Source organism: Bufo bufo, chromosome 2 (genome assembly GCF_905171765.1).
Source record: "Bufo bufo chromosome 2, aBufBuf1.1, whole genome shotgun sequence".
In the NCBI taxonomy this organism is placed as follows: domain Eukaryota; kingdom Metazoa; phylum Chordata; class Amphibia; order Anura; family Bufonidae; genus Bufo; species Bufo bufo.
In genome coordinates, this window is record NC_053390.1 from 393,623,824 (window position 1) to 393,640,186 (window position 16,363).

General features: G+C 42.1%; 1 protein-coding gene across 1 annotated transcript in view; it reads right to left on the reverse strand.

Annotated features, from left to right (window-relative positions):
• ACER2 (alkaline ceramidase 2) overlaps nt 1–16,363 on the reverse strand; it is a 33,328-nt gene that overhangs the window by 8,791 nt on the left and 8,174 nt on the right. The window contains exons 2-5 of the mRNA XM_040417226.1: nt 9,819–9,933; nt 7,985–8,126; nt 4,490–4,627; nt 753–890 (exon numbers count right to left, since the gene is read on the reverse strand). Of these exons, the coding sequence (XP_040273160.1) occupies nt 753–890; nt 4,490–4,627; nt 7,985–8,126; nt 9,819–9,933 (533 nt within the window). The remainder of the gene's footprint in view (nt 1–752; nt 891–4,489; nt 4,628–7,984; nt 8,127–9,818; nt 9,934–16,363) is intronic.

Here is a 16,363-nt window from a genome sequence, read left to right on the forward strand (position 1 = left end):
GCACCCAAGCACTTTGGTGCTTGACTAACACTAGTGAACAGACCTATAATTGTTAATACACCATTGATAGCTTAATCCGTCCAGATTCAGCTATACATGCTCAGCTCAGTCAAGTGTATATGTGATTTCAATGGGGAGAAAGCCGCTGCCAGACACCTCTTCTTGGGAGACCAAAAAGATTGGGAGCTAAAATTCAGTCCAATCAATCTTTCTCTCCTACAAAATCATCTATCGGGAGAGTCAGAAGATCCCCACCTCTGGGACCCCCACCTACACTGAGAACGGAGCGGGAAAGGTGGTGGCCGGAGGACCCTGGGTTTTCCAGGGTCCAGCTACTGCCAAGATCTCTCCCCATAGGTGAAAGGGAACGCACTGCGCCCATTCATTATTATGGAGCCGACGGAAATAGCCGAGCCGGTTCTCGGCTATTTTCAGCGGCCCCATAGAAATTAATGGAGGGTGGCTGCGCATGCGCAGTGCGCCCTCCACAGTCTTTAGGGGTCCGTTCTCGATGTAGGTGTGGGTCCGAGGGGTGGGACCTGCACCTATCAGACAATGGGGGCATATCCTAGAGGAATGCCCCTATTGTCTGAGATGGGAATACCCATTTAAGTTGTAAGCCTATTAACTGTGCATGTTACTATTAGGCCATGTAGGTCTTCCATATAAAAAATGGATTATAGATATAATACTGTATCATATAGGTATAATAGTAACTGAAGCAATATAGTCTGTATAGCTAAACTACTTACCATACACAGTGAAGGTAGGGGAAGTTGAAATGTGCCCACATTTCACAAAAAGCTTTATCACTGATCCAGCAGACTAATGCTAATGTCCACCAAAAGCCAGACATAAGGCCCAACTTGTAAACTCTCATGTTGTCACATCTAAAAGATAAAAAAATAAATGGGTTAATAAGGCACCTACTGTACTACAGTGGTTAATTGAAAGGAGGATCTATCTTCAGGATAGGTCTTCAATATCAGATTTGTGAGGGTCCAACTCCCTGGATCCCAGAGTTGAGCTGTTTTGGGCAGCCACCTGCACTGGAAACTATACAGTTTAAAAATATTTAAAACACTTTAGGCCCTGAGAGGTTATTATAATCTGATCATATATAAAAAAAATTCTAGCTCTCTGAGCACTGAGAGCATATTCTCACTTAGGCTATTTTCACACTAGCGGCACGGACCTCCGGCAGGCTGTTCCGTCGGGTGAACAGACTGTCGGATCCGTCCTGCCGCTAGTGACCGTGTGCCTCTGGACTGCCGCTCCTTCCCATTGACTATAATGGGGGCAGGGGCAGAATTCCGGCGGAGGCATGGCAGCGCACGGCGAGAGGCTGCCGGAATAAAACTACGACATGTCCGACATTTATTCCGGCAGCCTCTCGCCGTGCCTCCGCCGGAACTCCACCCGGCCCCCATTATAGTCAATGGGGATGGAGCGGCAGTCCAGAGGCACACGTTCACTAGCGGCAGGACGGATCCAACAGGCTGTTCACCCGACGGAACAGCCTGCCGGAGGGCCGTGCCGCTAGTGTGAAAGTAGCCTTATTTACTCGGCCTAAATTGGGTACCTATTGGTCAAAGAGTGAGTCCTTATGCACATTTCTGTTTCAATATCACAGTATTAGCTTGTCTCCAAAATGGATTAGAGGGAAAGGGAAAAAGAAATGCTGGACCTTTGTATCCCAGGTGGGAAATAGAACGCCTGAGAGATTTGTCCTATTCCAATCCCCCCCACCATCCTAGTCCAGCACCTTGTAGCGGCAGGCATCACAACAGCTCCTTCATATCTCCTCAAACCGCATGCCACAGGCAGGTTACAAAATACTGATTACTCAACAAAAAAAGTGCATGACGCGTGTGAAGAATTCTGAGAAGAGTGTATATCTAGTGAAAGCAAAGTCTTAAATTCTACACAAGATGAACAGCATGAAGGATCAGATGTCACTTTTCCAGGAAATGTGAGGCCACATGTTTGTTTTTTTATCAGCATCCACAGGAAGACCGCAGCTTAGAGTATCATTAGGAGGGCTCCTTTGCCATGACTTGCATGTTCGTTATTGATTTTTTTACTCTATAACCTGTTTTATCAGGACAGGCAATGCATAAAGGGGACATTTATTGGAGAATATATTCAATAATCATTTGCTTGTTTTGTCATTTCCATAGATGTGATTGATAAGGAACATAGAACAGAAAGGATCAATCAGTATTTCCACACGCAACCTTTAGCATTTTCTAGTCTTCTCTGCCTCTATGGACGTGCATAATACCATTACTACATGTCATAACCACAGATCTCATTTACATTTATGTATCATCAATAGAATATGTACAAGGGGGCGCTTATAAGTGAAATCAAAACAGGGCCCCAATTATAGTTCTAGGATTTCTATTGATTCTCCCATTTACCTCACACTTTTCTATGTCCCTTTGGTCAACCACTTTGCTCAGATCAGTTTTGCATTGTAACCCATGTCCTCTTTTGTGTCATACTATCTGTTGTATTTTTATTGCAGTTTGTCCAAAGTCTTTTCACATATGGCACTTTGAAACTTCTAGAACACATAGCCACCAACCACAGCAAAATCCCATTGAATAGCAGCAGTTTTGCAGCACTTTTGTGGTTGAGTTTTGGGCCTCACTCCCAATGTTATGTCCAATGCCAGATTATGGAATGAAGGATGATGCAGCTCTACACTACGTGCAGAATTATTAGGCAAATGAGTATTTTGACCACATCATCCTCTTTATGCATGTTGTCTTACTCCAAGCTGTATAGGCTCGAAAGCCTACTACCAATTAAGCATATTAGGTGATGTGCATCTCTGTAATGAGAAGGGGTGTGGTCTAATGACATCAACACCCTATATCAGGTGTGCATAATTATTAGGCAACTTCCTTTCCTTTGGCAAAATGGGTCAAAAGAAGGACTTGACAGGCTCAGAAAAGTCAAAAATAGTGAGATATCTTGCAGAGGGATGCAGCACTCTTAAAATTGCAAAGCTTCTGAAGCGTGATCATCGAACAATCAAGCGTTTCTTTCAAAATAGTCAACAGGGTCGCAAGAAGCGTGTGGAAAAACCAAGGCGCAAAATAACTGCCCATGAACTGAGAAAAGTCAAGCGTGCAGCTGCCAAGATGCCACTTGCCACCAGTTTGGCCATATTTCAGAGCTGCAACATCACTGGAGTGCCCAAAAGCACAAGGTGTGCAATACTCAGAGACATGGCCAAGGTAAGAAAGGCTGAAAAACGACCACCACTGAACAAGACACACAAGCTGAAACGTCAAGACTGGGCCAAGAAATATCTCAAGACTGATTTTTCTAAGGTTTTATGGACTGATGAAATGAGAGTGAGTCTTGATGGGCCAGATGGATGGGCCCGTGGCTGGATTGGTAAAGGGCAGAGAGCTCCAGTCCGACTCAGACGCCAGCAAGGTGGAGGTGGAGTACTGGTTTGGGCTGGTATCATCAAAGATGAGCTTGTGGGGCCTTTTCGGGTTGAGGATGGAGTCAAGCTCAACTCCCAGTCCTACTGCCAGTTTCTGGAAGACACCTTCTTCAAGCAGTGGTACAGGAAGAAGTCTGCATCCTTCAAGAAAAACATGATTTTCATGCAGGACAATGCTCCATCACACGCGTCCAAGTACTCCACAGCGTGGCTGGCAAGAAAGGGTATAAAAGAAGAAAATCTAATGACATGGCCTCCTTGTTCACCTGATCTGAACCCCATTGAGAACCTGTGGTCCATCATCAAATGTGATATTTACAAGGAGGGAAAACAGTACACCTCTCTGAACAGTGTCTGGGAGGCTGTGGTTGCTGCTGCACGCAATGTTGATGGTGAACAGATCAAAACACTGACAGAATCCATGGATGGCAGGCTTTTGAGTGTCCTTGCAAAGAAAGGTGGCTATATTGGTCACCGATTTGTTTTTGTTTTGTTTTTGAATGTCAGAAATGTATATTTGTGAATGTTGAGATGTTATATTGGTTTCACTGGTAAAAAGAAATAATTGAAATGGGTATATATTTATTTGTTTTTTGTTAAGTTGCCTAATAATTATGCACAGTAATAGTCACCTGCACACACAGATATCCCCCTAAAATAGCTAAAACAAAAAACAAACTAAAAACTACTTCCAAAAATATTCAGCTTTTGATATTAATGAGTTTTTTGGGTTCATTGAGAACATGGTTGTTGTTCAATAATAAAATTAATCCTCAAAAATACAACTTGCCTAATAATTCTGCACTCCCTGTATTTGAGGCAAGTACACATATCCATAAGACATATCCTAGGGAAACATTCACGCACATGTTCAGAACCTGCAATAGTGAGGAACCCCATTTAACTCAATTTAGGTAATACCGTCCAGCATCATTGCCAATACCACCATGTTGCCCTAGTTCTTAAAAATTCACAATGTGCAGATTATAGGAGCTGAATCTGGATTGACATGAGTATCCTCACCTCTTGAGCTCAGTAATAAGCAGAATCGTACAAGGTATTCCCAGTGTCATCAGTGATATACTATTGATTACAGGTTTCACGAACGCCAAAACTGTGGTGATTCCAGATAGTACTCCAACAACTGCTTTAAATCTCCATCTATGACAAAAGAGATGCAACGTTAAAATCATCATTTAGAAAATGTTGTTACTATTAGTTCTTTATAAAGAATCTCATAGCCAAACGAAGTGCAGTAGCACATGAAACAGACGTTGCCTTAGCTGTCCACCCTTGATGTACCTGCCTATGGAATAAAGAAACATTTTTATCGTATGGTGAGTGCCATGCATTCTATTCTCTTGTAGTGAATGTTCATTTGTACTTCGCATTGAGCACCAGTGAAGATCAGTATAGCAGCAGAATCCCAGTACCACAGTTGTTTATGGACAATACTTTGTAATACAAAGCCACAGTAGTGACAGCCTCTACCTCTACCTTTACTGCTGTACTTGCCTAACTCAGTGGATATTTAAAGGGGTTTTCCATACTTTTATATTGATGGGCCATCCTCGAGATAGACCATCAATATCAGATCAGCGAGTTTGCTCCGACACCCTGCAAAACCCTGCCAATCAGCTTTTCTCCAGTAGGTCCAGCATCAGAAGCTCCATCTAATACTGCAGAACAGCCGATCTGCAGGTGGTAGGGTTTCAGACTACTGCCGATCAAATATTGAGGATAGGTCAAGTACCAGAAAATCCCTTTAAATTTACAAAGATGATTGGCTAATCTAAATACATTTTGCAGTATTGGGCATATGATGCCCAGTGTCTGGTTTCCTCCAGGCATAATGCTTAGAATTGAGGCCAAAAAGTTTGAAATTGGTTTCATCAGATCAGAGAGTGTTGCCACAGTCTGAGAGACCTTTAGGTGTTTTTTTGCAAACTCCAGGCGGGCTTTCATGTGTCTTTTACTGAGTACAGGCCTCTTTCTGGCCACTGTGCCATAAAGCTCAGATTGGTGGAGTAAAGCAACCTTCTGGAAGTTTCTCCCATCTGCACACAGTATCTTTGAAGCTCAGCCAAAATGACCATTGGGTTCTTGTATTATTTACAGTTGGTCACTAGGACCATAAATGTCCCTGATTTACACGTGTTATTAATTCTAAAATTTAGCATTTATTTCTTGTCCTTAAAATGTTACGAACACTTCTATTAAAATAATCAGCAATGCATGCTATATACATATGTGATTGGTGCCAGTGATACTGTTTGCTGAGTGATACCACTAGAGGGCGCTTATAACTAATAGCTGTTTGAGGCTCTCCTGCCTGTTAGAATAATGCTCCGGTACTGAGTAATTGCGCTCTGTTATTAGCACAGTGCGCTACTTTCAACAGCATAAGTCCTCATGCGGTACACTCTCTCATACTCTGTCCTCTACAGATCACTACATAGACATGCATAAACTGGCTAAAAGACACACTATCTGCCCCCCGACATGTTTCGCCAAAGCACTTGGCGTCTTCAGCCCATACCCCTGAAGACGCCAAGTGCTTTGGCGAAACATGTCGGGGGGCAGATAGTGTGTCTTTTAGCCAGTTTATGCATGTCTATGTAGTGATCTGTAGAGGACAGAGTATGAGAGAGTGTACCGCATGAGGACTTATGCTGTTGAAAGTAGCGCACTGTGCTAATAACAGAGCGCAATTACTCAGTACCGGAGCATTATTCTAACAGGCAGGAGAGCCTCAAACAGCTATTAGTTATAAGCGCCCTCTAGTGGTATCACTCAGCAAACAGTATCACTGGCACCAATCACATATGTATATAGCATGCATTGCTGATTATTTTAATAGAAGTGTTCGTAACATTTTAAGGACAAGAAATAAATGCTAAATTTTTGAATTAATAACACGTGTAAATCAGGGACATTTATGGTCCTAGTGACCAACTGTAAATAATATATTGCACAGTCCCAACACGTGTTAGGGAGAGATATGTAAAGGAGGTCATTGGGTTCTTGGTCACCTCTCTTACCATGGCCCTTTTCCCCTCGATTACTTAGCTTGGTGGGGAGGTCGGCTCTAGGAGAAGCCCTGATTATTCCAAACTTCTTCTATTTAAGAATTATGGAGGCCACTGTGCTCTTGGAAACTTTCAGTGGAGCAGAATTATTTTGCACCGTTTTTCAGATCTGTGCATCCACACAATCACGTACAGGCATTTCCTTTCCTCCCATATCTCTGATATGCATTGTCAGCTGTCAGACTTTACACAGACAGCAATGTGTCTTTCCAAATCATGTCCAATCAACTGAATTTACCATAGTTGGACTCCAATCAAGGTGTAGATGATCAAGAGAAATGGGAGGCCCCAGAACTAAATTTCAAGTGTAATAGCAAAAGGTCTGAATACTTATGTCCATGCGAAAGTTTAGTTTTACCTTTAATATAATTGCACACATTTCTTAAATTATGTTTTCATTGTTTTATTAAAGGGGGTTGAGTGCAAATTGATAGAGGAAAATTAGATTATAATTATTTTCAGCAAACGCTCATTCATCGGGCAATCCAGATTTTTAAACTGGCTTAAAACTAAAATTGTTTGTGATTAGACAGCACGATCTGTCGCTGACAATCTGCTGCCGGCAAACAACTAGTCAGTATGGGGACTAGTGATTGCGCTAGCGATCGCTCCTCCCCATACTGTGGAGGAGATAACGAACATGTGATTGCAGGAAGGAATGCTTCCCTCCTGACAATCGCCTGCTACAATCGCTGTAGATAATATGTATAATAAAAAAAATATAAAAAAAATATATATCTACAAGTGGGCTTGTTCTGGTCCAGACCTCATGGGCCATCTAGTCCCAGCCCTCAGTGACCTTACTGAATCATGCCTTGGTCCTGAGAAAGGTGTTATGTTGTATGTTTAATAAGGGTTATAAAAATATACACTTGATAATAGTTCCAATTAAGGATTATGCAATCATACAAAGATTTGGTTGGGGCGGACTAGAAACTTAATGAAGCCTTGGACCAAAAAGCCTAAAAGTGGCCCCATGTTGTAGGTTGGTCCAAATTCACAGAAAGCAGATAGCCAAGTAGGCAGGGCCAACGCAAGTAGGAAAGGACAAGAAAAGTAGGCAGGGCCAGCAATACCGTAATGCAGCACAAAATACCCTCCCAGCAGAAACAAATATCACAGTGCAGCACAAAATACTGCCGCCCCCACTGCAGTAGTCAACTGTGAGGATGGAGATACAGTTGAATTCAGAAAGACGCCTGTGCCCGCCATTGAGGTGCATAAGTACCTCATGCTCCTAAAATTAATACTGAGAGCATCTGATTGTTATGTACTGGCTGCTGTGAGGAGGGCTCAGACGGCCTCCTGGATATCGTCCCACTGGGAAATTCCCCTGTAGGGTCTATGGCCAGTCCGCCCCTGGATGTGGTAGGAGGTACATGAAATGCACTTATAAAGGTTCCCTTTCAAACTGTGTGTTGCTGGTTACCTGTCATGACGGAAGACTTTTGGAAGATGCCTTTTAGGAAACCACATTGCTAAGGCGGACATTAGTACCCACAGGATGGCCAATTCATCTAGCATCTGTCCCAGGAAACTGAGGGTTGCATGAAAGTAAACTGACCCAATGCCTATATAAAGAAAAGAAGACATATACTAGTGTTATTATAGTTCTGGAGCAGAAATTCCAAATATTCACATGTACAGAAAGTATGACTTAGCCTATAGCTTAACTGAACCATACTATAAAACTATAGCTTTGCGAATGCCAGAAAATGAACTTTGTTTAGTATGCTAATAAGCCTCAAAGTGACCAGCAGGGCGTGATTAAGTTCCAGGTGCCCAAGCCTACCTTCTGCAAGAGCCCAGCGCGCCTATTCAGTACCTCTCCTTGCGCCTTCCAGTACTCCCCATCCTCCGTGAAGTCACAAACTTCATACATCCCAGACTGCCTGTCAACCTGTCTCTCTGCGAAATCTTGCACAGTAACTTCCCTGCAGTGGGCATTAGACTCAATGTAGGTACAGCCATTGATGACTCGAGATTTCGCTGCGGCAGATGCTGACGTCACAGGTGGAGCTGAAAAAAGAAGTTGCAGATGTCTCAGAGAAGGGGGCGGCCTGGAAGGCGAAAGGGGAGGTAGTGGGAGCAAGTGAAGAGGTGGACTTGGGCACTCGAGTGAGGCAAGCTGGGCTATGAAGAAGGCAGGCTTTAGGCTCCTAGAAACGTTAATCACACCCTGCTTGGCACTTTGAGGCATGCCAAAGTTCATTTTCTGGTGTCTGGAAAGATGGATAACCCTGGCAAAAGGTATAGTGATGGTACACAGAGCTACAGTGCATTGGAAATGGTTAAATACATTGGAAGCCATATTTTGGAGACCAATGCTGTACATGTAGAAAGTAATGCTTGTACATCCTGCATTTAATATTTCCCTTAGACCGGCAGCTAACATCTTTACTGCAAAAAGCACCAGAAAAACACGTGTAAAAAAACACCACTAAAAAAACACAGGTGTGGGTGAAAGCACATAGGATCTGCACAAATTTATGTGCGTTTCGGCAGCATTTTCACACCAAAATCGGCAATGTCTAACGGCATTTTTTGTTGTGGATTTGATGCGTTTTTGCCGCAGATCTTCCCTTTCCATTGAAAAGGGCGAAATGTGCAGCTGAAACCGCAAACATAATTGACATGCTGCAGATTTTGAAATCCACAATGCAGGTCAATTTCCACACTGAAAAAAATCTGCAAAGTGCACATGTGATTTGTGCAATCTTATATACTTTTGCTGATACGTCTCCTTTTTTTGTCCTGTGCGGATAAACCACACATATTCCGTAACATGTGCCTAATGGTGTTAAATAAAAAAAATGACCAATCCACCTTGCATATGTAGCCTAGTGTATGCAACAATCTAATTTGCAACACATGAAATGTAGAGACATCGAATAGCTAATTGAAGAAAGGATATGAATTGTACACCATTTGTTAGGTGGAAACAATATAAAATAACAACAGTGATGAAACTGTGTCAGTAAAAAAGAACATAACCTACATCACTAGACTGTGATATGTCGTATGTACTTAGGTCACATAACGGAGTCTGACAATACCCGGAACTTCTAAGCAGGCTACGTGAAAGCTATTGTTTCGCTGGAGTATTACGTCCTGAAGTCCAGGATGTAAACACTGATCTGGCCTCGCGGTGTACTTATCCTAGTCCAGACATATGTGCTCTGCAGAAATGCACAGCACAGGAAGCTGATAAGATTTCTTTCCTGAGCATGTCATGTTTAAAAGACACCCAGTGTCACACTTACCAACTACTACGAGCAGGGCCCATATTAAATATATCCCGCTGTTGAAGCAAGTGGCATATTGACGGAACAGGCACATGCATATGGGTGGCAGCACAAAAAACAAAATGTTGCTGATCTATAATAGGGGGAAAAAAAGAAAAGAAAATCTAAAATAAGAAAATCAAAGAGTGAAGCAAACAAATAAATGTAATGCAAATTAAAAAAATGTATATTAAAAAGAGGACCTGTCACCTGAGATGTCCGTTTTAGTAACTACTTGCATTCCCCACATCATAACAATTCTGGAGCATCTTTTTATATAAACTCTCTGTTGTGCCATATCTATATTATTCCTATCAGAAATTTCTGAATGCAATACCAACTGGATGTTACCAGTTGGGCAATTGTCCCAACACAGTCTGACACTAGAAGCACTGATTAGATAGTGGCAGACTGTGCAGAGACACTCCCCAAATGGTAACACCCAGTTGGCAATTCATTTTTATTCTTTATAGGCAATTTATTATTATCATTATATGTGGACTGCAAGTAGTTAGTAAAACAGACATGTCAGGAGGGGTTACAAGTCCTCTTTAAAGGGAAGCTTTCACCTGTCCTCACTGAGGGCTGCATAGTATAGAGACAGACCCACTGATTTCAGTGGTCTGTCACTTTTGTGCTGGCAGTCAGTACTTTTAGGCTGGGTTCCAACGTGACCAATTAGCTGCGCATTTTCTGCAGCATATCTGCTTCTAAAAAAGGCACCAAATGGTGCTGCGGATTTTGTTGCAGAAAAACGGCAGATTAGACATAGTGTCATTCTTTGCATTGAAAAGGGTGAAATCCGCAGTATAAACTGACATGTGCAGCCAGTGCCTCTATTGCGGCCCGCAAACAGCAGGTCCACAATATACAAGCACTGGTCGTGTGCTCTCTGTATCATGGATGCGGACCTATTGACTTGAATGGATCCACAAGATATGGGGTGGTGCAGCGCGGAGGCACAGAGAGGAAGCCCACGAAGCACTAAGCAGCACTTACGTGAGATTTCAGTCTATGCCTCCACACTGCAAAAAAATAAAAATAGAACATGTTCTATTTTTTTGTGGTACGGACTGAATCTTGCAGATCACGAAGACATTCAATTGAATGGGTCCGCATCTGCAAACGACCGATGCCAGTGCATTGTGGACCTCTATTTGGGATCCACAGCATGGGCATGGGCCGCACATGTTCATGAGCTCTTATATTACTACCAGAAGGAAATTAGTCCGGTGAGAATTGCTGGCCCCACCCCCCTCCTGCCTTCTGGCCATGATGGTCCGGAGGCGGGAGAGGGCAGGGCCAGCGAGTCTCACCGGACTCATTTCCTTCTGGTAGTACTATAAAAGTACTGAGTGCCAGCTCAAAAGTCACAGACCGTTGAAATCAACAGGTCTGTCACTATTCTATGCATCCCTCAGTGACAGCAGCATAGTACAGGTGGCAGGTCCCCTTTAAAGCATTAAAATAGAAGCATTCAGAAAATGTGGAGGAATATTGTGTCAAATAGTCACAGTGCGGCCAATCCAAATAGTCACAGTGCGGCCAATCCAGCTAAAGTGTAGGACAGTTGTTAGCATTCTTAAAGGCAATCTTTCACCAGTTTTCTGCTGCCAGCGCATGCCAATGAGTCCTCATAGTCATGAGCTCACAGATCTCCCCGCCCACTTGCCTCTGATTGACAGTTTTTTTTCCATATGAATCAGCAGCAGGTGGGCGGGAAGAGCCATGAGCTCATGAATATCAGGACTCATTTGGCATGTGCTGGAGCTGTTTAGCGCAAAATTTTAGCAAAACAGCTGGGTCACCTAAAGAAAGTGCTAAGGGGATCTGTCACTAGTTTATATTGCCCTTAGCTAGGACACCACAAAACTGCTGAGAGATTCCCTTTAATAACATGATTTATAGTAAATATATTAATAATTAATAAATGATCATTTAAGTTTTTTTTTTCATTTATGCAGGTAGTTTACTATAGTGCATCTCCATTTCTGTCCAACAGGTCATCAATATCAGATTCCCGAATAACCCCTTTAGGCTACTTTCACATCTGCATTTTTGCTGGATCCGTCATAGGTTCAACAAAAATACATCCGGTATATAATACAACCATCTGCATCTGTTTAGAATGGATCCAGTTGTATTATATCCCAAAGGAACAAGACGGATCCATCACTAAATCCATTGTAAGTCAATAGCTGCTGGATCCGTTCTATTTCGTGTCCGAAAAAACTGAGCCGTCACCTTTGACTTACGTTGTGTTTTGATCAGTATCCTATGACTCATTCAAAACCGCTGCTTGCAGCTCTTTTGTTTACGTCATGGGAACACAACGAAACGGAACGGAATGCATTCTGGTGCACTCTGTTCCATTCAGTTTAGTTTTGTCCCTATAGACAATGAATGGGGACAAAATTGAAGCGTTTTCCTCCGCTTTTGAGATCCTATGATGGATATCAATAGCAGAAAGGAAAACGCAGATGTGAAAGTAGCCTAAATTGTGCATTTGCCTACTATGTTCTTAAGGTGGAGCTTCATTTTGATTGATTCAGGAAAAAAATCTTTATATGTTGTAAATGCTTTAAAATTCGATAAGTTCTTTATTTTCTTTAACATTTTGCGTTTTAGAGCTTCAGGTGCTTATAACTATGCATGTTCAACTATTTTGTGCTGCTATATAACTTAAATACTACTTGACGGTACGACCACACCGACAGCGCTCTTCATGCAGTTCTGGAAGCTAAAACCAGGAGTAAATTCAAAAAAAGTCGTTTCTGTCCTTTATACTTTCTCTCTTTTCATGATCCACTCTTGACTTTGACTTCCAAAACTGCATGAAGAAACCGGACCAGGTGGCCGTATGCTAGTGCATGTGAAAATGCATGGTAGTACATGAAAACCCATAAACTAAATAGTACATAATGGTCTCATACGAGAATTCTTATTAAAGAGGACCTTTGACCGGTTCGGACATTATCATAACTAGATGGCTGTGTAGGGCATACTGATTGCATGTTACAGCTCTTACTATGTTTCCTATGCGCTGCTCCTTTCGCCCTCTGTGTCCCACATATTGGTTTCCCGCCTGGTATATAAATTCATACCATCGGTACAGGCAGGAGGAGACGACCTTGTTTCTCAGGGGACATCTCCTTCTCCCTGGCTGTGAGCTGTCCAATTGGAGCGGAGAGCGTGGTAAACCAATATGGAGGGCACAGCAGGTAAACGGAACAGCGCATGGGAAACATAGTAAGCGCTATAACATGATTTCAGTATGCCCTACACAACCAGCCAGTTATATGATAATGTCCGGACCAGTGAAAAGTCCTCTTTAAATAAAATCGGAGGTTCTTTCCATAACAAGAATGCAGAGTAGTCACAACATTAAACCGACGCCAATTTTGAGTAAAAAAATAAAATAAAAATGACTGACTATTAAATTACTGGAGGCTAACTGGGCAGGAAGAAAAGCACAAAAGTGTTGACATTGATCAGCATTGCCTGCTATCTGATATAAAGCCAAATACTGATGAAAACAAGAAGTATCTCCTGTGGCTCTGGTGACGTAAAGTACACATATTTTCTGAGAGCAATAACATTTTAATCACATGCTAGTTGATAGTAAATGATTATCCGTCCATGAGAATTCCCTTACATGTGGCTCCACCTAATGGTTAAATAGTGGTACTGCATTATATAGTCCCTATTAGAAATGATAGCAATGTGTACCATAAGATACCTTTGCGAGTAGACAAAATATATGCAAAAATATGCAGCCCATAGGCAACAGCCAGGCTAGCCTTACATCCAAGCCTGCCAGTAAAATATGCATTAAGCTGTGCAGTTAGGTTCCTTTTCATACAGGCTTGGAATATTTTGAAAATATACTAATATTTTCTGTGGTTATTCATAGAAGTACAGAACAATACGTAGGAAGGGTTAGGCAGTGTCTAAAATCTGACAAATAGACAATCACATGGAGCCAATGATACTGTATCTCCTTTTTTTATTGCCAGTTCTGCAGCTTTTGCAAAATTGTTATACCTACTTTGACTCCTAGGTACGGTTAGTGCTAAGTGCACTGGATATGGTCTTGCAGTCGATATTGTTTAGGGTAAAACGATATTCTATTTATGGGCAAAATAACTAATAAACATTCCACAAACTATCCATTCATTAACACAGAAATAATTTCAATCTATAATCAGCTCAGACCATGGTCCACACTGATCTAGAAGTTCCTGCCACAGATAATGGCTGTGCCATTGACCAGTCAGTCATTTCCATGCACTTACTATTATTTCTGGGCGCCGCTACGTTCGCCCGCTGTGGCCCCCCATTACCGTCCCCTGCACTGTATGCTAATTACTACTATCGGAACAGCAGGGAGGAGACATCAGCTTCTCTCCCTGGGAATTCCTTCTCCCTGGCTGTAGCGCTGTCCAATCGCAGCGCAGAGTGTCACAGCCAGGGAGAAGATGAGTTTTTTTTTTCTGGCTGTGACGCTCTGCGCAGTGATTGGACAGCGCTACTGCCAGGGAGAAGGAACACCCAGGGAGAAAAGCTGATGTCTCCTCCCTGGTGTTCCAATAGTAGTAATTAGCATACAGCGCTGGAGACTGTAACGGGGGCCACAGCGGGCGAACGGAGCGGCGCCCAGGAATAATAGTAAGTGCAGGGAGATCCCTGGGCGCCGCTCTACATGTCCTGCTACTTAGTTAACAAAGTCCGGACCCATGATTTAACATATCAGATACGTTATCATACAGCCCAACTTTTTGGACAGTCAAAAAGGAATGCTTATGGTTTATTGCATGAAAGTCTATTTTCCTGCATATTTATACACTTTAATAGTTTTATTAGTGCACAACAGTGCAAAAATTATCTGAATATAGAAATTTTTTAAATCCAAATTGCACAAAATAATGAAATAATATTAATTCTAATATACAGTACAGATAGGAACCAGACAAACACTTTCTGGATCAATATTGTAAATGTAACAAAGCAAATGTATAACTCAGATCAAAAAGAGGGACATTTAAAAGGGGATGACCAATGAAAAATATTCTACAATTTTCAAATCAGCACCTGGATCTGAATACTTTTGTAATTGCATGCAATTAAACATTTTGTATAGTCACTGAGTCAATCAATAAAAATGTATCTGTATAGCACCACCTGCTGTTTGTTCTTTTTCTCATTTTTTTGTCCTGCTCACTGAGATGCGTGCACATGCTCAGTTTCATCCTTTAAAGGGCTTCTGTCACCCCCAAAACACATTTTTTATTTTTGGGCTTGTTAAAATCCTTATTGAACGAATATTCCCTATATAGGGCTCTTACCTTTGTCTGTGGCTTTGTTTCCTTAAAAAATCGATCTTTTAAAATATGCAAATTTAACTGCCTCCTTGGTTGTGATTAGGAGAGAGCAGCAGCAGAAAAGACACGCCTCCTGAGCTACAGCAGAAAAGACACTCCCCTCGATCTGTCAGCTTCATCTAGCAGAGCAATAAATGGGGAGATCTCTGGACCCATGTGAGGTACAGGGCTGGTTCTAACTTTGGAAACTAACTTTGTACTAGATGTTGTCTGATATTCATTTTTTGCATTAATGATGAGATAACCCCTTTAAAGAGAAAAGAGGGACAGAGTGACTTGGTTAAAAAATAGGGACTATCTCTCCAAAAGAGGGACACTTGGGAGGTCTACATTATTGCCACCATGATGCATTTAAAGAGGACCTGTAAGCTCTCCTGACATGTTTGTTGTAGCAACTACTTGCATTTGTCATGTAATTACAATTCTAGAGCAGGTATTCAAAAGGACTCTGTATTGTATTATATCTTTATTATTACTGTTGGAATTTATGAATGCATTTCTAGTAGTCTACAATGAAGGTCTAGATTAGGCATGCTCAACCTGCTGCCCTCTAGCTGTTGTAAAACTACAACTCCCAGCATGCCCGAACAGCCTACAGAAGGGCATTGTCTGAGTTGTAGTTTTGCAACAGCTGGAGGGCCGTAGGTTGAGCATGCCTGGTCTAGATGGATGTTACCAGTTGGTGGTGTGTCCTGCAAAGTCTGACACTGGCAGCACTGATTGCATAATGTCAGACTGTACAGGCACAACCCCCTGCTGGTACCACTCATCTGAACCTTCATTACAAACTGCTAGAAAATTCATTCATAACTTTTAGCTGGAGTAATAAAGAAAGGTCACATTATAGAGCCATAAGAATCCATGCTTTAGAATAGAGTGATTATTACAATGGAAATGCAAGTAGGTACTAAAATCGACATGTTTACATACCTGTGTTTTCATTCATGCATGTACACTCACCTAAAGAATTATTAGGAACACCATACTAATACGGTGTTGGACCCCCTTTTGCCTTCAGAACTGCCTTAATTCTACGTGGCATTGATTCAACAAGGTGCTGATAGCATTCTTTACAAATGTTGGCCCATATTGATAGGATAGCATCTTGCAGTTGATGGAGATTTGAGGGATGCACATCCAGGG